Source organism: Phocoena sinus, chromosome 10, assembly GCF_008692025.1.
Source record: "Phocoena sinus isolate mPhoSin1 chromosome 10, mPhoSin1.pri, whole genome shotgun sequence".
Classification (NCBI taxonomy): domain Eukaryota; kingdom Metazoa; phylum Chordata; class Mammalia; order Artiodactyla; family Phocoenidae; genus Phocoena; species Phocoena sinus.
Window position 1 is genome coordinate 82,712,281 of NC_045772.1, and position 24,533 is coordinate 82,736,813.

The 24,533-nt window shown below is 35.0% G+C and overlaps 2 protein-coding genes across 11 annotated transcripts in view; one reads left to right on the top strand and one right to left on the bottom strand.

The window, feature by feature from the left end:
* KRAS (KRAS proto-oncogene, GTPase) overlaps positions 1–17,133 on the top strand; it is a 38,691-nt gene extending 21,558 nt beyond the window's left edge. For 2 of the 3 annotated variants that reach the window (XM_032645067.1, XM_032645068.1), the window contains exons 4-5: positions 934–1,093; positions 12,658–17,133. In XM_032645067.1, coding sequence (XP_032500958.1) covers positions 934–1,093; positions 12,658–12,774 — 277 coding nt within the window. In that variant the 3' untranslated portion in view covers positions 12,775–17,133. Of the gene's footprint in view, positions 1–933; positions 1,094–7,854; positions 7,979–12,657 lie in introns of all 3 variants that reach the window. The other variant, XM_032645066.1, reaches the window with a different exon arrangement.
* ETFRF1 (electron transfer flavoprotein regulatory factor 1) lies at positions 1,106–24,423 on the bottom strand. 8 transcript variants are annotated; one of them, XR_004351705.1, is made up of 4 exons: positions 24,274–24,412; positions 24,034–24,187; positions 18,534–18,621; positions 5,284–6,290 (listed from the first exon to the last, which is right to left on the bottom strand). XR_004351705.1 is itself a non-coding variant. In XM_032645069.1 (2 exons), the coding sequence occupies exons 1-2, from the start codon at positions 18,576–18,578 to the stop codon at positions 18,233–18,235; spliced, it is 267 nt and encodes an 88-aa protein (XP_032500960.1). In that variant the 3' UTR covers positions 17,559–18,232. The 8 variants fall into 8 exon arrangements, 1 of the variants encoding a protein (XP_032500960.1); XR_004351702.1 differs by lacking the exon at positions 5,284–6,290 and adding an exon at positions 17,559–18,454; XR_004351703.1 differs by lacking the exon at positions 5,284–6,290 and adding an exon at positions 17,559–18,454 and having other exon boundaries at positions 24,335–24,402.
* Between the last annotated feature and the right edge of the window lie 110 nt (positions 24,424–24,533).

The window sequence follows — 24,533 nt, forward strand, 5'->3', positions numbered from 1 at the left end:
TTGAGGAGTAATTGTATCTTCCATTTATTGAGTCTTTGCTAACTGCCATGCACACATGTGCACAAATTAAATTTTAAAATAATTTTTGTTAGGTAGGTAATACCCCTGATTTACAAGTGAAATTCTTAAGGATTAGAGCAGTTGAGCAACTTGTTCCAGATCACCTAGTAGTAGTGCTAGAATTGAAAGGTAGGCCTGTTTGAGAAACAAGGCTTTAAGCTAGATCCATCATAAAAATGAAAACCATGAACAAAAATGTGAAAAGGTAATTGAGACGGCACCACTCAAATAGCCTTAAAAATAAATCTGTATAGTGTAGAATTTCTTGGAATCAGGTAAATGTTGGCCTTAGATAATTAAGGAAAAAACACAACTCTGAAGTTATAAGATTGAAGTGTTAGAGCAATACAGTTTTTAAAGAATCTCGACAAATTTGCATAAAAGTGACTATTTTTATTAAAATGTTCCTATAGAAATCAAAATCTTTCCACTTGGTGCTCTCTTTTTTAAGAATGAAGGTAAAGCATTATGTTAATGTTGTAATTCATATTTTTATAAAAACATTATATGTGTACATTTAACAACGTATATGGTATATGTTTCTAAGATTATAATTTTAAAAATTAGTCCTCGCACTTTTTTGGCCTAGAATTTTTCAATATTTCTGTTTTATTGTAACCTACCTGCATATGAACCTACTAGATTGTAGTTTTACTATATTTCTAGGTATTTGATCTTCTAAGAGACATAGAAGTTCTCTGTTTAGGATAGAGAAAAATAACTAGGAGGAGGAGAAGGGAAAATTTGGTGTGATGGGAACTAGGAATTACATTAAAAGTCTTCTAACCATATTTTATGAGACAAAGTTATAAATAGTTTTTGAAAGATTTTTGTTACTAATTCCTCTGATGTAACTTTTTTTTTCCTCCCCAGAGAACAAATAAAAAGAGTTAAAGACTCTGAAGATGTACCTATGGTTCTAGTAGGAAATAAATGTGATTTGCCTTCTAGAACAGTAGACACAAAACAGGCTCAGGACTTAGCAAGAAGTTATGGAATTCCTTTTATTGAAACATCTGCAAAGACAAGACAGGTAAGTAAAATTGTAATAAATACAAATCTATTCTCTCAAACTATATCAAGTGATTTTAATCATTAATCACTATTTACTAATATATATTCTAATAATGTCATTTTGGGAGCAGGAGGGCATGAATATTAATAAATGTACATACCTGATAGCATAACTTTTATATCAGTTGATGTAATTTATCAATTTTCTTCCATTATAGTAAAATCGGCAATATAACAATATTTACTTGGTAAATGTTCTCTTAAGGATATGAGAGGGCAGCACTTCTTATTCCAGTGTCCATGGTATTATCTTTGGCTTTGGCTTTTTTCTACGTTGAACAGTTCAGCACATGTTATAGTCAGGATTCGAGAAACGTGGGAATTTTATTTTTTACTGTTTTATTTATAAAGTCGAACAGGGAAACAAATTTTGAGTTTCCTATTTTTGAAGTGCTTTTAAGAGTATTATGTCATATGTTTCTAGATTAAATTTTGTTGTATTTGAAGAATTTTACTTAGGTAGAATTTTTTTTAAAAGGATACATTTTTCAGGAAAGCTTTTATTAAAGCAAGAGAATATTTAGAAAGTAAATGGAAATTCTCAGTTATTCATTTACTGTGTTCTGAGAAAAAAGTAACACCAGATTGATCCTGAATTTTGTTTCAGAAACTATTTTAAAAGTAACTTTTTCTCTAGGTAAAATAAAATAATTGATATTATTTAGCCTTATTTGTATGAAATAAGAGTTTAACATATAGAAAAAATGAATTCCTAGAAAGGAAAATATAAGGTTATGATGGAATATTAATATGTTCCGTACAAGATGAACATTTGTTTGGGGCCTTGTCTGGTTATTTGTACCTATGAGCCCAGAAAACCAATTTCATGGAATTTAACTTTATAAATGCTAGAAGTTAAGAAGAGTGATGAACAACTTATTATATGGTTAAACTTACAAAAACACCTTCTAGACCTTTCACTGAATTTTGTAAAGGGGTAAAAATTTAAAAGTAAACCATCATTCAGCTAGTATATATGTCTATTTCCCTAGTGGAAGATCATACATACCACTTTCTGGTTGTACAAATTTGGTGCACAGTGAAAAAAAACAATGAATTCTGCTTTAAGTCTTTGTTTTGGGATTAAAAGCTGAATTAGAATAGTTTTTGACCATAATACAGATGATCTCATTCTAAAACCTGATTTATAAGTTAAAGAAATACTTGGTGTATACATTACTTCACTTTACTTTGGAGGAATTAAGATTCCATTCATATCATTCCCAGGTCCCAAAAACTGGGAAGAGGTTTGGTTTTTGTCCTCTTTGTTGGTCTTCTCTGACCGTACTCCTTGATTTCCCTTGGGAGGTACTCAGAAAACATGATTATAATATTATAACATTTTTTCCCATTTTTGTATGAAACATTTTCAGATATAAAATTGAAGGAATTTTATTGAAAACATTTGCAAACCTACTACCTAGATTATACTATTAACAGTTTATTAACTTGTATTAGTCGTAACTTTTAAAGTATACATTTTAGACTAGTGGACACATTAGTTTACACTGTACAAAGAAGAGAAAAACTCTAAGACTTTGCCTGATGTTGTAAAGGGTTGCAAATAAAGCAGTGCTTCTCATACTTTAATATGCACAAGAATCAACTGGGCTTCTTACTCAAATCCAGATTCTAATTCTGAATTAGAATTAGGGTCTAGGTTGGAACCTGTGATTCTGCATTTTTACAAGCTCTCGGGTGATGCTGACTTTGGTACATGGACCACATTTGGAGTAGAAAGGTAATAAAGGACAGTAAGAGGAAGTCTTGTTATTTCTGCAGTGTTGCCCTCCACTCTCATTTGATAAGAGCCTAAAATAATGGCTCTGTCTTCTTTCCTTGTTGTATGGTTACTATCTCAGAAGTACTGTTGATTCTTAAGTGTTTGACATTAATGCTTTAATATACCACAGCATTCATAACTAATCTAGAAAACTACCTAGTTTCCTTTTAAATAGATTTTTAGGTTTTATACTGGTTTGTGGGGGGGCGGTTGGGGGGTGTTGATAGGGAAGGGGATGTAGTGTGTGTGATACCAAATGGATTAACCTAAAGTTGCTTTGTAGACATTTTTATGGATCATCCAGAAAAAATATACAGTGATATAATATAAAGGAATACTTGTACTTTATTTCTTAACCTTCTAGCACTCAGCTTTTCTTATATTTATGTCCTGTTTTATTGATATCGTTATGTAATTTATGTTGCTAAACTATAACTTAGATATTTAGTTTCCTAGATACTTGATTTCTCTTTATTACATGGACTTGTTGATTTGCCTTTCAAAAGTTTATTCATCTTTCTCTGTTGAAATTAATTTGACATTTGCATGCTTTTAGAAGACTTTAAAGAATTATTCCAAGTAACTGAGAAAATGAAATATGTAAATTTTCATAAATTTTAATTTACCTCCAGTTTTTGTGAAAATGTGAAGCCCTATTTTCTGCAGAGTGTTTTGTTACTCATCTGCTATTACTTATTTATTATTTGAACAAAATGAATATGCATATACTTGTTGTATTTTATCAGCAGCTACTCGCTTCATGCCCTAAGTTTTGGTCTTGAGCACGAACCTAAAACACAAACAACAAAAATTATATTCAGACATTCATTTAGAACTTTCATAGATATAAGTCAGGGGCTGGCAAACTTTTTCTGCAAAGGGCCAGATGATAAATATTTTAGGCTTTGTGGGCCACAGGTGGTATCAGTTGCATTTTTTTTTCTTACAACCCTTTAAAAAAGCGAAAATCACTCAGCTTGTGGGCAGTACAAAAATATAGGCTGTGGCTGCATTGGGTTTGTGGGTTGTAGTGTGCTGACCAACTTGTAGTGTGCTGACCATTGATTCTCTGGGGAAACTATTCTTTGGCTAGACATAAGAAGTTAGGTCAGACTTTCAACTTAAATTTTACAAGCTAACATTAGGAATTTTAAAGTAAAATTTATTCTGTGAAAGAGAAAGGAATTTTACTCGTCTTTTTACAGGTAAGGGTTGTAGGCTATATATTTTACCAACTTAATTACTTTATTTTAAAAAGCCCATTTTATGGCTAGAATACAGTGAATTTTATATATATATATATATATATATTTTTTTTTTTTTTTTTTTTTGGCGGTATGCGGGCCTCTCACTGTTGTGGCCTCTCCCATTGCGGACGTGCAGGCTCAGCAGCCATGGCTCACGGGCCCAGCCGCTCCACGGCATGTGGGATCTTCCTGGACCGGGACACGAACCCGCATCCCCTGCATCGGCAGGCAGACTCTTAACCACTACTCCACCAGGGAAGCCCTGAATTATATTTTTAACTATCATTTTAGTCCACATCTGAAAGGCCAAAGTAGTTTTTATTTTCTGCAAGTATGCTGTATGTGGTCCCTGTGTTCCTAGTGTATAAAGGCTGCTACCTAGGTCACATCTATCTGGGCAGTTAGTAATTGACATATTTTTCTGGCCTCTTTGGGCAGTGTATGGCTGTGTTTGCAAAGGCTGTTGAAACCAAAACGTTGACACCGTGGTAATCAGCTGTGTGTTTTCCAGTCTGCTAAAATCAAAAGTGGGGATCATTCAGTAAAGCAGATGACAAAAGCAGAATTCTCTGAGTATCTGCTACTCCTGATTCAGCTTTTTTGCTTTCTGGAGGTCTCAATTTGAGCATAACGTGAAAATTTGTTTTACGAACTTAAAAATGTTGAGTAATTAATTTTCCGGGTTTTGTTGTTAATTTCTAGATACTTAAATTTAGTTGTTAGAAGACCTCCATTAAAGAAAGCTTATCATCGAATTATTTTAACAAAGCAAACCAAACAAAAAAACTTTGTGCCATATTTCTCTGTTTAATAATAGTTGGGTTTCTGTACATAAGATCAGTAATTTGAACTTTGCTTTTTATGAGTTAAAACTAGACAAAGCAAGTACTGAGCACCTGCTGTGCACCAATGCATAGTATAGCCTCCCAAGTAGTAGTATTGATGCATTTCAGTAGTTCCTGAGGTGGGCTGTTGTTTGGCAAGGTTTCTTTCCAATTCAGTGATGCAAAGTTGCTTTTTTTTTTTTTTTTTTTTTTTTCGGTACGAGGGCCTCTCACTGTTGTGGCCTCTCCCGTTGCGGAGCACAGGCTCCGGACGCGCAGGCTCAGCCGCCATGGCTCACGGGCCCAGCCGCTCCGCGGCATGTGGGATCCTCTCGGACCGGGGCACGAACCTGCGTCCCCTGCATCGGCAGGCGGACTCCCAATCACTGCGCCACCAGGGAAGCCCCAAAGTTGCTTTTTAGAATACATCTTGTTTGTCCCATTCCTCTCCCCCAAGAAGGGCTAGTATTTAGTATTCTTGCATCTGCCTATAGTTAGGGTATTTGAGGTGTTATTTATTTCCTTGAAAGAGCTTTTGCACATAATAAACTATTCAACTAGAACAAGTACTTGTTTAAAATTAAATCGCGTAGTGAAAGCATTATAGGCACCGGGATACAGAATGATGCTGTTAACAGTTCTTTCTCCTGCATTGAAGTGTTCTATTTCCATAGTCTCACGGTACATTTTCAGATAATGGCTGAGCTCCTGATTTAAAAAAAGTTACAAATGTATCTTTACAAACTTACTTTAAAATTTACATATATAAACACATGCACTGTTGTTTTTACATGCACTTTTGTTTCAGTTGTTCTTAAAAGTTTAATAAGTGACATCTGAAAATGAGTATATGTGGCAACAAGCTGTATGCCCAAGAATAAATCATTGCGTGCCAGTTAAGACCTTAGCAGCTAGCCATAGTAGGTATTAAACATCTGTTTCGGCTGTACTTAATCTTTTAAAATTACCTACAAATTTTGGAATATGAAACCAGTGTTCTGTGCCAGTGGTTTAAGGTATATACAAGGATCGATAATGTTCTCTTCATGTCCATATGACTTTAAAGCATATTATCAAGAAATAAGTAATTAAGTCTGAGAAAATATGGTAAATAACTGATTCTTTAAAATCTAATTTAAATTTCCTATTAGTAAAAATGAGAAATGAAAAAAGTCACTCTGGAATAACTATCTTTCAGTGTTGTTAATTATCTTAGCCTCCGAGGTCCTGATACTGAATTCTTGGTGGTGGGTAGTAATCTCTTCTTTTTAATTACTGGCGTCCAATTCTCTCTCTGCATTGCTGGAAACAAAAATCATATATTCTGATATTGGTGATGGGGATGTGCACACTTAAAAAGTAGACACGTTCAAACTGATTTTAGAAATAAGTTACAATCAAAATTTGCTTCTGCTAAATTAGTAGAGGACAAAACCCTGTTTTTTCCTCCATCATAGTATATTTCAGTACTTCTACATTGACCTTATAACCTTTTTTTAAACAGGAATAAAAGTTTTTATTCTTAAAAAATATGAGCTTTACCTGGTTTGTTTTATTTATATATACATATGTTTTAAATTTCTTGCATTGATTTTCAAATTGAAAGAGAATCATTTGTGAAAATATCTTAAATGCCAGCTCATGCTTTATATTTTACATGCTTTACTAGAGTTATTTTAGTGCCTTAAATTATTTATCTAATTTAATAATGAGAATTTCTAATATGTAATTTTTAAGGACTTATGAGTAAAAGCAAACCGTCTCAAGAATTACTGATAAATATAAAATATTAAAAATTTTATATATGGGTACAAAGTGGCTATCTCATTTAAAGTACCAACATTTAATGATTTTAAAAAATAGTTGGAATTTTTATTTTGTAGTTGGTTTAGCTAGCTAGTCGATTAAATTGATTTCATTAAAAATATAAGATATTCAGATTTTCTTGGGCTATAATGACTTTTGTATTAGTTGAGTAGAAATACCTCACAAGTTGGTATAAGTAACTTGAGACGTACATTTTAATATATAATCAACATATTATTTAAATACCTACTGCTTAACTGAAACAATTTTTTATGAATTTTAAATTAAAGTTTTACTTTAAAGGTAAATTACTGAGTTCAGCTGAAGCAGTTCTTAACATATTCTTGAGATTTATAAAAATTAATATACCCTCAAGAATTGAAGTGCCTTTTTTTTCTTAACTATTATAAGCAATGGATGTGTACATGCTAAAATTAAGCCTTAGCTGTTGGTTTACTTAATACTTAAATGGCTGATTCTCTGTGCCTGATTAAATTTAAAACTACGTATCATACTTTTGATACCTATTAACTTTGTAGGAACTGAGTCCATTTTGTCACATTTGGTTCGTAGAAACACTGATGTTAACAGTCTTTTTTTTAAACAAAGTTTAAATGTCCCTTTTGTACCATTTTTCTCCTCGCTCCCCACTCAGAGCTGGAGTACAGAAATCACTTGTTTTCCCTAAGTCAAAGAAATAATTTCAATCTAACTTCAATTTAGGCTTTGATTAATTCCATGACTAGCAAACTAAAATGACTGCATTATTAATACTAATAATACATGTACTTAGGTTTTTCATAATCTCTCCTAACTCCTAATTTAAATTAAAAAAAAAATTCTAATCCCATTACAAAACAAAACTGACTTCAAAGAACAAACCAGGATTTAAGCCCGTATTTTAAAATTGAATCCATTTTATTCAAACAATCTGATGTCTGTTTAAAACAAAACATTCTCAAGTAAAGCTCATAATTCCAAATTTCTTGCACATGGCTGTCCCAATAAATTACTATTACCAATGAAACAGACTTTAAAGAAGTTGTGTTTTACAATGCAGAGAGTGGAGGATGCTTTTTATACATTGGTGAGAGAGATCCGACAATACAGATTGAAAAAAATCAGCAAAGAAGAAAAGACTCCTGGCTGTGTGAAAATTAAAAAATGCATTGTAATGTAATCTGGTAAGTTCAGCATATTAATTTCTGCAGAAAGCAGATGTCTTTCACAGGTAACAAAGTAGCAACCGCTTTAGAACTACCTAGGTGTGGGATTTTAATTTGAAGTATTAAAAAATAAGAAACTTGTAGTTTGTTTCCACAATTAATACATTTATTTATTTATATTTCTCATTTTATTTTTTAAATTACATTTATTTTTCATCTAATGGGTGTTCATTATAATTGAGATGGTTTTGATGCCTATAGACTACTCTGCATTTGTCATAGAGTCTAGAGAGAAAAAATATGAGGAACTATATAAAGGAGGAGTAAATTGAATGGCCCAGAAGGTGGGAAAGGGTCACTCTTACAGTGCGTGTTTTCTTTTGGACATTCCACAAGCAAATACTTGTTCTGTCTGTGCTCTCTTAACTTAGTGGCATCAACATCACTTTTTTACCCAGCTGAGAAACCTGGAGTGTTGGGATGACTCCTAAATCCCTCTTTTTCACACCCATTTGGAGGCAACCACAAATTCCTATTATGGTACATTCTAACTTTTATCACATCATTAGTTCAGGCCCCTATCAGTTCTTGCTGGGACTATTGTAACCTCTTACTTGGTTTACTTGTTGCTGCCTTCATTCACAGCGCAAAGAGAGAGAGATTTAAAAGAAATGTCATTTTCTTATCTTTAAATCTAGTTACTGACTTCCTGTTACCTACAGAATAAAATCTCAAGTTTCGTAGCATATATAAGGCTCTTAACACCTTCCTTCCCCCCTAGCCTTTGGCTTTATCTCTTTAAAACTTCTTTTGTCCGTATGTAAATCAACACCATGTTATTTCTTACCTTCCCTTGTGTCTTGGCTGTTGCTCTTGTTGGGAATGCCAGTGTTCTTATCCCCTAGTCTTACTAGTTAACACACTTTCATGACTGTCTCATCTCTTGTTCTCTAAGAATCTTTCTTTAAAAACTATTAGACTGGGCATAATGCTCTTCTTGTGTATTCCCAGTTTACTGCTCTTAACTGTTACACACTTAACCATGTTAAATTGAAATAACCGCTTCTGTGTTTGTCCTGTATGGTGAGAATCTTAGAGAGCAAGAATCGTATATTTTTAATCTTTGCATGTCCATGACCTAACGAGGTTCCTGGCACACAGTAGCTGCCCAGTTGGATTTACTGAGTGGAATTTCTCAACTTCCTTTCTAAACCAACCAATATTAAATTTGGTCTTGTTTAGAAAATATTTCACTCAATAGGTACCAGAAAGTTCATGCCAGAGCTTAAGATTTTGATGCATATTATTTGTAACATAATGTTCTGTGAGAACATGAAATAAAATTGTAGGATATCATTTTTGGGGCTGATTAAACTAAAGGGTTGATATTCTTTACTATATGAGTTGAAGGTATGAAATAATGTATCTCCCCAAAATATAAAATATACTTCTGAATAGTAGACTAAGTTCCAAAAGATATTATGTGGTATACTAATGAACTGAACTCAGAAGAAGAAACAAAGCAAAATTAATGATTGGCATTAATTTTTATTGAGATTTATAAACTTTTTTTTTTTGCGGTACACGGGCCTCTTACTGTTGTGGCCTCTCCCGTTGCGGAGCACAGGCTCAGTCAGTGGCCATGGCTCATGGGCCCAGCCGCTCCGCGGCATGTGGGATCCTCCCGGACCGGGGCACGAACCCGTGTCCACTGCATCGGCAGGCGGACTCTCAACCACTGCGCCACCAGGGAAGCCCGAGATTTATAAACTCTTACTATTTTTTGAGTATCATCGTATAAAGCAGTATTTAATTTAGAAGCTGTGATAAAACTTAACATTGCAATGCAATTTTAAAAGTAAAACTTCTAAAATAACAGTAGCCATGACCAGAGTTAAGTGATAGTTTTCTTTTCTCCCATTGTCTTACTATTAGATGATTTTTACAGTAGAACTATTTAGAATAAAATAAGTTTTATGCTTTAATTTTTATTTAAAACAAAGGTGAAAGCATATACTTTTTAAAATTTTCATATTGTGCAAACTATATTTCAGTGGCTGTGTAGTCTGAATGTGAAATTGTTGGGCATGATGAATTAAATCCTTATTTTTTCAGTGATCATGAATAGCATTTATATAAGAAAAAAGTGTACTTGGTAATATTTAAAATTTTAAATATTTTTACAAAATTTATTTGACAATGATAAATATATGCAAATTAGTTTTTCTTAGTCCTAAAATGATGGGTTTAAACAAAATAATTACTGGTACCCTATTTTGTCTTTTAAATGTGTATATAAGAATGTAAAAAGGGTATTCACTGCCCTGTTTTGATCAGTTTTAACATTTTACTAATCATTGAAATTATTAATAAGATTATATATAAAGGAGAGTTCAGTGCAATATGAACTAAAAGTATTTGTCAGAATCTTAGAAGGTAATCTTATCAGATTCTGCCTTCATTGTCTCCTAAATACTTATATATTGTTTTCACCTTAGGATGTGTCTTCTCTATATCCATCTCATGGTTTTTCATGTTATCTGCTTCAGCATTTTTGTATCATTGACATTTTTCTTCATTATAAAAACAGTGGAAATGGAGTAGACTACATAAGGATGTGTGATCAAAGGGAATTTGTGAAGGGTAGGGAAGTTGGAGTAGATCCTCTCTTAAGATTCCATCCCATTCTAAGAGTTTATGGTTAGAAATTAGTCAAGGTTGGTATTATTTAAAATAATAAAATAATTATTCTTTATTATATCATTGGAAGTGTTTTGCTCTTTATGTGTTTAGAAGGTTAGCATGAAGGCTTATATATATTAAGCCTTGATTTGTATTGCTGATAAACTGTCTTATCACTTTTTCTCTATCCTCTGTGTGAAACAGAAGTGTATGTTACATCAGTAATGATATCAGAAAGTGGGGAACATCAGTGAATGCAGTTTGGGGGCTTTACTGGGGACTTTTCTTCACTAGTATTCAAATCAGTAATGCTGGTTTTTATCCCACTACTGTTGTTTAAATGTGAGCAAGCCTCTCATTCCCACTCTGTGTTTAATTCTTTAAAAATATTGGTAATACTTTTCTAAACTTTAGATCTGTTGTGAAAGTTAGTTAAATGTAACTAGATTGAAAATGCCCGAATTAATTTAGTTATTATTTTGAAATAGTAATTGTAGAAGATCTTAGTAATGCATAAAGGAGAAATCATATCGCTGTTAAATTTTCAATTATTTTTAAAATAATATAACTTAATGAATGTGTTTATATTAATATTCAGCAGAGGTGGTTAAATTGAGTAAAAAGCCAGTTTTCATTGTTAAAGTGGCTTGATTTATACTTTATTTGTTGTGTATTTGTTCCTAAGACTCCCTCTAGTGTCTAGGTTTGAAAACATCAGGCTTTTGTTGACAGTTACTAATCAGTTAAACAGATACTAAAATACATAGAGGATCATATTTTTTCTTTAATTCTTTATTTTGCTTTTATATTTAATTTGCTTTTTAATAGGGGTAGGACAAGAATTGACTTATGTATAGATCTTGTATAATTCAGGATTGCAGTGTTAAAATCTACTGTCCTGCCACCAGTTTCAAAGTGCCATTTTTCATGTTCTGTATGAATGATTAGGTTGAAAATTATTCTGACTTGAAATCACTTTCAACCGTTACTGATTTGGATACCTTGCTTTTGATCACAGCTAGATGTAGGCCAAAATGATCAAATGGAAATTTCTCTGAAGATACACAGCATTTGACTTTATATGTCAAATATTAATAGGACTTTATATTAAGTATTTTGAATACTTAATATACTAAACATAAACTAAAAAAATAACGAATTAAAAAAAATCTCCAAATCATCAGACTCTACCACCATTTCAATGATTTAGCTCATTTCTCCACAAATAGAGGCATTACATTTTTCAAAGTATTGTGTCTTGTGTTGTGGTCACATTCTGCACTTGTTTTTAAATTTTTTTTTATTTTGGCCGCTCCGCACGGCATGTGGAATCTTAGTTCCCCTACCAGGGATTGAACCCGCGTCCCCTGCAGTGGAAGCGTAGTCTTAACCACTGGACCGCCAGGGAAGTCCCCTGTTGTGGTCACTTTAAATTTCCTTCTCATATCATAAATATATGAACTGAAACTAATGCCTTTAGAAAACTGAAAGTATAATCTAATACTGTATACTTCATGGTAGTTCTTTAAATCTAATGGATTTAAATAAGTATTGAACCAGAGGTCAAATGCAGCGAATATTTATGAAATTAGTATTTACTTGCATGGCTTATATCAAATATCTAGAAACTCAGGGATAATCAAGTATAAATACTTACTCACATATATACACAAATACATTTGGATTTCAGTGACTGAGGTGTGCCAATATGGAAAAATTAGTAGCAAATTAAGTTCTGGGGGAAAGTAATGTGTTAACTAAGCATACGTAAGATTCTGTGCCGTTGATTTTCATTGCCTTTTGTGAAAATCAGTGTTCCTATAATGTTAACAAAATATCGTTGAAGACATTTAAGAATCCTGGAAGTCTGATATATATTCAGTTGTCTAAAGAGAAATGTTACGTATCCTTATTCCTTCTCAATATTAATGTTTCCATTAGTAATATATCTTTTCTGTTATCTGTATACCTCAAACCATCATATATATTCACGTTTTAATACTTATGTGTTTCAGGGCGTTGACGATGCCTTCTATACATTAGTTCGAGAAATTCGAAAACATAAAGAAAAGATGAGCAAAGAAGGTAAAAAGAAGAAAAAGAAGTCAAAGACAAAGTGTATAATTATGTAAATACAATTTGTACTTTTTTCTTAAGGCGTACTTAAGTAAAAGTGGTAATTTTTGTACATTACACTAAATTATTAGCATTTGTTTTAGCATTACCTAATTGTCTTTCTGCTCCATCCATACTGTTAGCTTTTATCTTGAATGCTTATTTTAAAATGACAGTGGAAACTTTTTTCCTCTAAGTGCCAGTATTCCCTGAGTTTTGGTTTTTGAACTAGCAATGCCTGTGAAAAAGAAACTGAACACCTGAGATTTCTGTCCTGGGGTTTTTGGTGCATGCAGTTGATTACTTCCTATTTTTCTTACCATTTGTGAACTTGAGTGTGAAACAAATTAATGAGCCTTTCAAATCATCCCTATTCTGTGTTTTATCAATCATATACATGGATTAATTACTAATTATAACTTCAGTTGAGATTTCACGATTGGTTTTACTGAAGCATTGAGGGAACACAAATTTATGAGCTTCCTGTAGATTCATCTTGTAGGTTTCATGTCCTGTAGTTTCAGTTACCCTTAATGAATGTAAAGGTACACTGTTCACAAAGGTTTTCTCCTTCTTTCCACTGCTATTTGTCAACAGTCACGTTCCCCCAAATATTATATTTTTTCTATAAAAAGGGAAAAAATTGAAAAAAATACAAGGCAATGGAATATTAAAAGGCCATTTACTTTCTACATTAGGTGAATTCCTATAATACTCTGAATAGCTTTTCCTGTTAAGGCAAACCCAGAATGTAATGAGGATTATAACAACCATTTTGGGGGCTATATTTACATGCTACTAAACTTTTGTAATAATTGAAAAAAATTTAACATGTATTGAATTACAAAAATTCTCATAGGAATTAAATATAGTCTCCCCGTGTCAGATTGCTCTTTCTTAGCATAAATCTTTTCTCGAACTTCAGTCTTTGAAAGTAGTTTTAATTCTACTGGTAATGATGTTAAAAATTATTTGGTCCAGTTAGCTTAGTAGGTGTTACAGAGACCAAGGTGGAAAGGCCAGGCCTTGTGTGAGCTTTGAGCTTCACTGAGAGTTTCACAGTATGGACTGCATCCCTATGGTCTTCCAATGTTGTCATGCCTTGGCTGGTCAAAAATGGGGACTGGGAGAGAGTTTGGATAGCTCAGCAGGGTACATTCTCACTATGTGGTAGTCCTACTCAGGAACGTCACTTTTGTTAAAACGAAACGAAACTTCAAAAAAACATTATTTTTAAATGAGGTTTTAGGGTGGGGTGGCAAGATTTTAATTTTTTTAAAACAAAATGAAAAAGTTTCAAAATCTTGAGTATTGGCTAGTTCTCTTAACACTGGCTAAAGTAACACTTTACAAGTCTGGTCCATAATTAAGAATATCTAATGCTTATAAAATAGATAAATTAATGTTAAAATGTTCTTTCAATGCATTTAAAATGTTAACTTATTTTAAAATATTTGAACTGAGATGGTGTGTTGAGGTGAAAATATCACTGGACAAGGAGGAAGGTGACTTAGTTTCTAGTTATGTGTCTTTTCATAACTCCAATGTTAGGCAAATCACTTACTATCCATTTCTTCATGTTAAAAGAAGTCATCTCAAAGGCTGTATCTAGCATGAAAACTATGTGATTTACATTCAGTTTACATAAGGATATACCTATTTGTCAGTCTCAGCACAATCTGTAACTTTTTACCTGTGTTATCATCTTCAGTGCCAGTCTTAGGCAAAATTGTGCAAGAGGTGAAGTTTATTTCTGAATATCCATTCTCCGCTTTCAGGACTTCTCCCATATTAGTGTCATCTTGCCTGCCTACCCTTCTACATGCCCCATGACTTGATGTTTTTTCTTTTAATACTTCTCATTCCCCTAACCTCAAAGGTTTATTGCTGCTTTGGATATCTCCATGAAGGCTTCCCACCAAGTCACATCAAAATGCCCTACATCTTACTTCCTCAGGCTCAGCATAATCCGACAGACACTATAATGGAATTTGACCTAAGAGTTAATTTTCAGGTGGTGGCTGTAGCAATTTAATCTTGATCCTTTGAACATCATCTCTTTGCTGCCTGGTCCATCAGGGACAAAGTAGGAATTTTCATACCTGCTATGAGGAGTCAGATCCCTATCCAGTGGAATGAGAATTTAACAAAGGTAGTGCTGAAAGAATTCCTTATGTAATCTACAACGACGACTAGCCCTGCTAATGATACATTCCATTGTTTTAAAAGCTAAAATTTTGCAATGAAAGATACTTTAAAATTTATTCATAAATCTTACTCTTTAGCAGAATTCATTTATTCAACAAATATTTGAGTGCCTTCTAGATGCCAGGCACTACACAAGGCACTGGGGATATTAGAGTATCCTCAGACAAGGGACATAATCCCTGTCCTTAGGTAGTGCTTATATTCTAGAGCAGTCTGTATTTTAGTGAGGCATCTGGCACATGACCCAGATATAATGCATATTGTAGTTTTGCAAAGAAGTGATTTGGTCTCTAAGCTTAGTTTCTTCCAGTTCTGAAATAATTGTTTTGCTCTGATTCCAATGTAACTGTTTAATCAAGCTACTTTTTAAAATTAAATTAGTTTACTTCATTGTTTTAAAGGAGTAAAATTTGAATATTGTTTTTTATTTGACAGAATGATGTGATTCTATTGGGACAATTATAGTACCAATTAAGTTGTATGTCAGATAATGTTAAAATTCCCTTGTGTGTAGTATGGTCTCTGTATAAGTAATTAAAATAGACTTTAAAAATTAAACATTGAATTCTAAAATAGTTGTTTATCTGGGTAAAAATAAACAGATGCCGGACCTAACTCACAGAAAAGGAAACTTCTATGTAAAAATCAATATGATTTCTGAGATGCTATACTAGACTACAGGTTTATGGAACATTATCTAGTTAGGGTGTTTACACTTGCATAGTACCTCCTCTTGTTTCCACACAAGAGAAAGAAATGGCCATACTTCAGGAATTGTAGTGTATAACTGAGGGGATTTTTAGGACTCTTGAATTTTTGATGTAGCTGGGCAATATTTTTATGGCAGTGGTAATTATCCTTTATTATGTGAATTTTGAATGGTTTAATAAAATGTTTGTTTTTGTAGAGATTTTAAAAGGGGAGAGATAATCCTAGAAATAACAAATGTTATCTAATTATTATAGCCTTAAAGATAAAAATCCTTGAAGTTGAAAAAACTGCTAAATTACATAGGTTTAGACATTAACATGTTTATGGAAGAATGTAGCAGAAGTATGTAGTAAAATTTGAGTGAATATCTCCAATTAGGAATTCTAGGCTCTATTTTAACTGAGTCACACTGCATAGGAATTAGAACCTGACTTTTATAGGTTATCAAAATCTTAGCCACCATTGCACAATTTTGTCCTAAAATATGTAGAAACTTTGTGAGGCATGTTAAGTTGCAGTTTGCACAAGTTCATCTCATTTGTATTCCAGTGATTTCTTTTTCTTCTATCCATTTTTTCTGAACAATATATACACATTTAGGTTTTTTTATAGGCAGTAAGAACTATCTGCCATTTCCATTTGCCAAAAAGTAATAATTTCTTGATGATTATGTATTAATGATTTTTAACAACCCATTAGTTATTTTAAAGCTGAACTTACATTTAATAACTTTGGTGTTGATATTGGGTAGCATGAAATCTGCATTGAGAAATTGAACAGCATAAATTGAACAGCTGTAAATTCCTTCAGAAAATGAAATTTCTTTCTTTCTAAAGAAAGATATATTCACGTCAGTTCTTTAAAAAGAGTTGTAACTAGTAACACTTGTTTTAGTTTAATAGTTTTAAGTGCCTGTTTGGGATGATAATAGGCAATTTTTAGATGAATTTAGGAAAAACAAAGTTATTACCTACAGAAGTGTCAATTACAGAAGGTCCCCTTCCCTATAGAGAGCTAAATGGGTTATGTAATGTTTTATCCAAAAATTTCCAATTCCACTGTCTTGTGTTTTCATGTTGAAAATACTTTTGCATTTTTCCTTTGAGTGCCAATTTCTTACTAGTACTATTTCTTAATGTAACATGTTTACCTGGAATGTATTTTAACTATTTTTGTATAGTGTAAACTGAAACATGCACATTTTGTACATTGTGCTTTTTTTTTTTTGTGGGACATATGCAGTGTGATCCAGTTGTTTTCCATCGTTTGGTTGCGCTGACCTAGGAATGTTGGTCATATCAAACATTAAATTTAAAAATGACCACTCTTTTAATTAAAATTAACTTTTAAATGTTTATAGGAGTATGTGCTGTGAAGTGATCTGAAATTTGTAATATTTTTGTCATGAACTGTACTGCTCCTAATTATTGTAATGTAATAAAAATAGTTACGGTGACTATCGTAGTATGTACTCTTTTTTTTTTAATTTTTAATTATTTATTTATTTATTTTTTGGCCGTGCCACACAGCTTGTGGATCTTAGTTCCCCGACCAGGGATCAAACCTGGGCCCACAGCAGTGAAAGTGCCAAGTCCTAACCACTGGGCCGCCAGGGAATTCCCAGTAGTGTGTACTTCTTGATGGAAATTTGAAACATTAGCCCCATAATTGATATGGGGTAGTTTATAAGCCACAGACACTATAGTATATTAGTAAACCTTTTTGTGCAGCTTGTAAGTTGGATATGTTCTGTATGAAAGGTGCTGTGAACACTATGTAAAGGTTTAAGTGTTTGCTTGAAACCACGTTAGGTTTAGGTCCTGTGCCACGTTAACTCGTTTAGAAGTGGATGCAAAACAAATCTGCCTTTATGACAAAAGAATAGAATAACATTATTTATTACTTTTTATTGAAGAAGGTAACTGATACACAACGGGTGATTTGTTTTAAGGCCCAAAGGCAGCCAGTGGCAAAAATTAATAATGGAAATAATTAGATAGGTATATATATGTGATGCCAGTTGCTGGCAGGCTGTTTCGAGTTCAGAAGTAATCTTACTCTATACTTATTATTTCTACCGACTGCACTTAAATCATTCTTTGGCAGTGAACCTTGACTCTGTGCTGTTAATGTACCAAATGGGGTCAAAAATAAGGAACTCCTTCAAAAGTTAAGGGCAATAAACTTGCAAGAAATTATTTTGCTTACTTAAATGTGCATTAAACGGCATTCTTTTTCCAGTAAAATGCAGAGATGGGCTAAGAATTGGCAAAAATGTATTAAAAATTAAGTACATTATATTTTCATTCAAAATTGGGTGCTCATCAATTTTCAATTGGTAGTTGGCAGCATCATATAGTTAAATTGCTATTTTAGTATAAAAATTGAGCATAAAGGTTGCTGGTAAAGCTCTCAGTTTGAACAGAAGTGGAAACCTATTTTAGTTCAGTAAAGTATTTTTAACAAAATGTATTATCTTGACATTTTAGAATTATTTTTGTAGTAGCTGGTATACATAAACAGCTGGCACTGATTTTCAAATTATAGTAATAGTGATCAGTTAGTTTTGTTGGTATCTGAGTAATAGCGTTGTTTCATAGCTCTATATTTCTTAAGGAAGTATAATGCTTCTAGTTCTTTCATTACAAATTGGCCCTGTTCAATAAGTTCTTTGATCTTCTCTGGGTCCTTCACATCTTTGTTTTTAAGGAAAACACTCTTCAGACGCCTTTTAAAATAGTCTGCTCCTTTTGGATAGTCTCGTCCAAGATACAGCAGCTTAAAAAAGAAAGATTGTATATTTCTAAACAATCTATGTCATATAACATTTATAAAATTGGCAACATAAATTACTTACATTTTTATAAAGATTCAGTACTTCTCCTCTTAAAGAACTGGCCATTTGCACGTATCATGGAAAGTATTCACTTTTACATTTAATGTACCTAAAGAAAAAGAAAAACTTTTACAAATAACTGCACTGTAGTCTTAAAAAAGAATCAGAGAAAAAGGATTTTACACATTGGTAAAATGGTACCCTTTCTTTTCATTCAATAAATATTTATTAAGCACTTTTATGTTCCAGGCACTGAGATGTAGCTATGAATGTGTCAGATAAGATAGCTGCTCTCACAGAACATCTCCAGAGGGGTATACTACAAATAATATCATGAATTGTGATAAGTTCTATGAAGGAAACAGGACAACTAGAGAAAATGGATTGGCAAAGCTGGATATGTAGGTGTACCTCCTTGTATACCAGAGTGGAATGAATTAGATGGAACTAGATTTGAATCCCAGCTGCATAGTGTTGTACAGGTTACTTAACCTTTCTGAGCCTCAGTTTTCTTGTCAGAAGGAGAATTGCCTTTACCCTGCTTTCAAAGCAAGGCTAAAACAGGACACTGGGAAGAGGCCTGATCAAATCAAGAGTGCCCTCCTAAGAAAGGCTAAAGAGGCAAAACTGGGTGTGAGGGTCAAGCAGGTTCACAACTAACAGGAGATGGGCAGTAAGATCGGTGGTGAAGAGGCCAAGTGAACAACCCATAAGGGGCTACACGAGGAGCCGGCGACATCCAGTGGGACAGATAAGCTTCTTCATGTGTACTTGGTTCATGCTGCTAGGGAGAGGCAGCTCTGTAAAGGCACCGTGACAGCCTCACCAGAAAATAATTCCCAATACTTGGGACGGCTGTGGTGGCTCAATCTTAAAATCCTAACGTCATAAGCGTTCAGCTCATGATAGGCCCCAAATAAATGTTAACGTCATTTAAAGCCGCCTTTAAAGTTCCGTGATGCCCATTTTCCTATTGACCTAAAAAGACTTTTATACCTTTTTATGCCCCTCATTAACGTAATTTTTATTTTGAAATAATTTCATTACATCTTGGAGAAAAGCTGCAGGTTAGTACTACTAAGAACATTTTTTTTCCTGAATTATTTGAGAATAAGTTGCTAACCCGGTATCAAATCTGCCTGAACACTTTGCAGTGCCATCCGACAGAAACACAGTGCAGCCCACCCATGTAATTTTATGCTTTTTGGTAGCGCATATTAAAAAATAAAGCAGGTGAAATTACTCTTATATTGTTTTTATCCAAAATATTATTTCAATGTGTCATGCCAGAAGCGCTTATAGGTACCAATGGCTTCGTTGCTACCATACTGGACAGCACAGCTTTAGACTGTATCTCCTGCGAAGAAGGGTGTTTTCCTGCAGCACAATACAACCATCAGAATCAGGAAATTAACAAACACTGTTACATCACTACCATCGAATCCACAACCCCAAGTTTTGGCAGTTGTCCCAAAGATGCCCTTTATAGCAAAAGTATCCAGTCCATGATTACACACTGCATTTAATTTTCAAGTCTCTAGCCTTCTTCAATCTGAAAAACTTCCTTTGAATTTCCTTGATTTTCATGAACCTGACATTTGTGAAGAACACGGGCCATTTATTTTGTAGAAATGTGTCTCATTTTGATGTTAAGTCATGGCTAGATTCAGCTTATGTAGTTTGGGCAAAAATATTAGACATGGTGCTTTGTTCATTTCACCGCATCCTATTAGGTGGACACAATTCCCATTTGTTCCATTATGGTTGATGTTAATTTTGATCACTTGATAAAGGTGGTGTTTGTCGGGACTCTCCTCAGTTACTTTTTTCCCTTTGAAATTAGTATTTTGTGGGAGGTACTTTGAGACATAAGTATATGTAGTCCAGAAAAACATTTCCTCTTACAAAAACATTAAAAATAACTGTTTATTGGGAGGGGGGATAGGCTCGGGGCATACCACTCAAATCGTATACAACTGTAAACGGAGCACTAATAAAACAACAGAAATTGGTGCCTGGAGAGCTAATTTGGGACAGATTGCTCTCAGCATAGCTGGAGGACACCACAGAGATGTTTAAAATGCTCGAAAATAATAGTCTGTGAATGGGAGCGGGAGGCTGGAGAGCCGGAAGGTATCAAAAGAGGCAGGAGGAAATCCTTGGGGATAATGGATATGTTTATCCTGCTTGGGGTGAGGTGTAGGCATGTGTCAAATTTATCAAATTGTATTTATGCTTAATAATTGTAGCTTAGTGTATGTCAATTGTACCTTAGTAAAACTGTTTTAAAAATAGTGCAGATATATATGCTAGCAAAATGCTAAGAGTAGGGCTGGGAGATATTCAGGTACATGTGGAAGGAGAGGGTTACCTATACCACAAGGCTGCCAATCAGTGGTCAGGATAGGTGATTCAACTGTAACCAGGTCAACAGTTGCCAAAAACAGGGTATACCTCTCTGAGGAGGGAGCCCTGGGGGTGAGCACTTTTTAAATTGTTTTACAAACATACTTGAAAGGCTCCTGCTGCCAGTACAGCAACTAAGTGAAGACCTTTTCTTGCTGAAGTTTATAAATCTGCTTCGCTGGCTCCTCTTTCTTAGGGGAAAAAAATCACATAGGAGCCAACATTATTTCCATGTTAATACTTGTATACTTCTCCTGTTTACTAACAATTTATGAGTTAGTGCACATTACAAGCATACAACATAGCAGAGCAATTTTTCTGAGTTCATTAATATTAGCTTTCTTGTTTTCCTCCAAATTGCTATTTTTCTGCTTTTGTCTGTTATCACTTCTGAGCTTTCCTCCAGAAAAGGTAGTCCTTTTCAATCTGCTCCTACAAATGAAAGGACAAAAAAAACTTCAGAAGATCTGCATACATGGTTGCAGCTTAGGGACTTTGGGCTTTACTTAGGGTGATCTGAGTGGGCCCTTTATCGGGGAACCTCTGATGTTAGTATCTTAGATGGTTCTCCTCGGCTGGTCAGATTCCCCAGAGAAGTCTTCCAATCTTCTGAGCATTTGCTAATGTAACATTAAGAAGCAGAAGAGGAACCAGGGCCTTGCTTTCAGCATTATGTATACCCAAATCACCTAATCTGCTTCCAGTGTGGTTTTGGTGTACTTAGTATGCCTGAGGACATCCCACTCCAGAGACTAGTATTATTTTGTCCAGAAATAAACCTCCAGTCTTCTGTGGGAGTGAGGGGTGCAGACACTTAGGGGTGGTTTTCAAGTAGCTTTCACTTCATCCTCTCTGATTTACTTCATTCTTCATTTCCAATTACAGTGGCCCTGTTCCAGTGCCTTTTGAGCAATATGCAGTATAAACTGGGCTTTTCTAGTGTGCTAGGTCGCATTCATCTGTTTTGCAGCTTCTAAAGTTTTACTGTTGTCATCTCCTCTTCTATTTTTCTTTTATTTTTAAATTGGTTTACTGAAGATTTAATGGTTTTGGAAGGGAGTGAAATTAGTTGAGTGTATTTAACCGGGTACATCAACACCGAATTTCATTTTTAAAACTTTTTTTTTTTTTTTTTTTTTTTGCTGAGAGCCATTTTTCATGTGTTTTAATCTTACTGAAGAATGATGACTCTTAAGAAACTTGTGCTTTTAAAATAATTGTGAATTAAATCTACATTAGATGTAATTTAAAATTGCAAATTATAAGCTGTGTAATTCCTGGCAAAGAGCATAGCTCTATTTAATTCACAATTTGTAATTTGTAAAACTGTTTAGAAATGTGGCTTAAATCATCCTCTTTAGCTGTTGCCCTCTTTACAAATTATATATAATAAAGGACCTGCCCAGCAAAAAAGTAGCTGCAGTGACTAAGGTAAGCTTGTCCCATTCTTTGATATGTTACTTTATGAGTTAAGGAAGTTTGTTATTATTGCATGCTGACCTTCAGGCATTTCAGTTTATTTTAGCCTTTGGGAGAAATAGGTTTCCTTGGGTTCAGAATTGGTGAACAATTTAAATGCAGCAGGGACCTGGGGCTGTTCCTTAACCCTGCATGAAGTCATGGAGGTTACTGTTCTTTGTAGAGAGCCAAACGAGTTAGGGACTGAGAGAAGTCCCCCATCATCCTGAGAATCTGGATGGGGATGGGCATACAATCCACACTGATAGCTCTTTCCCAATGACTTGTGGGCCAAGGAGGTAAGACGTAACTAACTCCAGTTCTGGGTTAAGTCATTTAACTAGGGGTTATGGTGTCTAGAGCTGTATTAGTCACTGTTCTCCATGAAGTTCTGACTTGACTCAAACAGATGAAGCACATTTCCCCAAAGTAGTTAAGCCTAAAAAGCTTCACACAAAAATTTATCCCAATACGCTTGCAGCACCAAAGGATACATAATCCAAGAGGTAGGTGGCAAGAGAGCTTGCCCCCAAAAGCTTGTATACTGCTTGGTCTAGGCCTACCTAGAAGCCAGATTATAAAAGTGAGTTGAAAGGAGATGGCTGTGTATGTTCATACGGGGGAGGTACTACACCTGTCTGAAGGTAACAAAGAGAACAGGAAATGGGCCTTCTTCCGCAGCTTGTAAGAGAAGTAGTAGAGAAGAACTAATCAAGCTCACTGGTATAATCTCACAGCACAGTGGCCCCCCTAGAACACAGTCCAGCCTGTTTTAACACATCCATAGCAAATCCTTCTCCCTAGGAGGGAAGCTGGTGGAATGAGAACTTGAGCAAGTCTCTCCTCTAGAAGCCCACCATTTTAAAGTTATTTGTGATTACCATCACACCTCCTTACCCGCATCAGAGCTGACTGAGCTTTTGTATCATAAATATTAGTAGCTTGGTTGAAGAACTAAAACAAAAGCTTAGTTCCACACCACACAGCTTCAGAACTCTATACGAAGTCGACGTTAAGACGTTTTAATCTTGCTACCAGGGATGTGGAGGCAAGGTGTCATAGCTATGACACAGTCTGGATTTCTGTGGGGAGAATAACACTTTAACCCACAAAGACCAGCTCAGTCAGTAATACTGATTTACTAATAATACCTTTAGTCAATGAAAGTGCAAGGGACAGCGCATTATAAAATGAGAATTCAGAGATGAGAAATGGTGGCAATAATTTGAAAGCATTTCATGTCAGGCTAAAACAGGGTTTAGATGTAAAATCACAGAGAATTCAGACAGGCTTTGGAAGGACCTTAATTTCTCAATCTCTTAATTTCTTCTAGTTTTCCTGTTGGTCTAAATTGCCAGTTTCATGCGGGGAGACTGACATCGAAGGGTTGTGCTACCGGTTGGTACAGTTAATCTGTGACCTTGACCCTGGGCACATAGTTTAGCGAGTCTTGCTGGGTCTCAGAGACCGCCACCTGTAAGGAATACTTTACCCAGGAACTGCTTCAAATCATTTCCAGTTCTTGTTTAGAGCGTCTCTCAGGAAAAACGGCATATACCTTGCGTGCCCAGGAAGTAAACAGAACCAGGTGCAGGGAGAAGAATCCGAAGGTTATTAATTTCGAAATAAACAACCCTCTGGGAGCCAATTTATTTACCTCTTTTTCTAAACTGCCAATCGAGCCCCGCCCCACGCTGGTCTAAGCGGTGGCGGCCCAGGCAGCCGAGCCGGTATCAGTCACTCGACCCAGTCGCGTAGCCGGCGGCCCCCTTCCTTCTCGAAACCGCACAGAAAGATTCGTCCCAGCTACCCTAGGGAAATAGGGAGAGGGACTGTCAACGTCGGAAAACGCGCAGAAACCCTTTCCCACACCCGCTGGTCCTCGCCCAGGGCATACTTCACCGCCTCCAGACCTCAGGATTCGGAAAACAGAAAAAAACGCTCGGGCCAGCACTCACGCACTTTCCGGCACGCGGCAGCAGTAAAAGCCTCCTCACGCTCCGACTCCTGCGGCAGTCGACCGAGGCGGGGCGGCGGAGGTGGGTGGGGCAACCTGTCAGGGAAGGGGGCGGGGCGCCGTCCGGAAGAACCCCAGTGCGACTGCGCGGACCGAGACGCTCGGGTCTCCGCTCCCGCCTTGGCGCCAGTGGGAGGGGC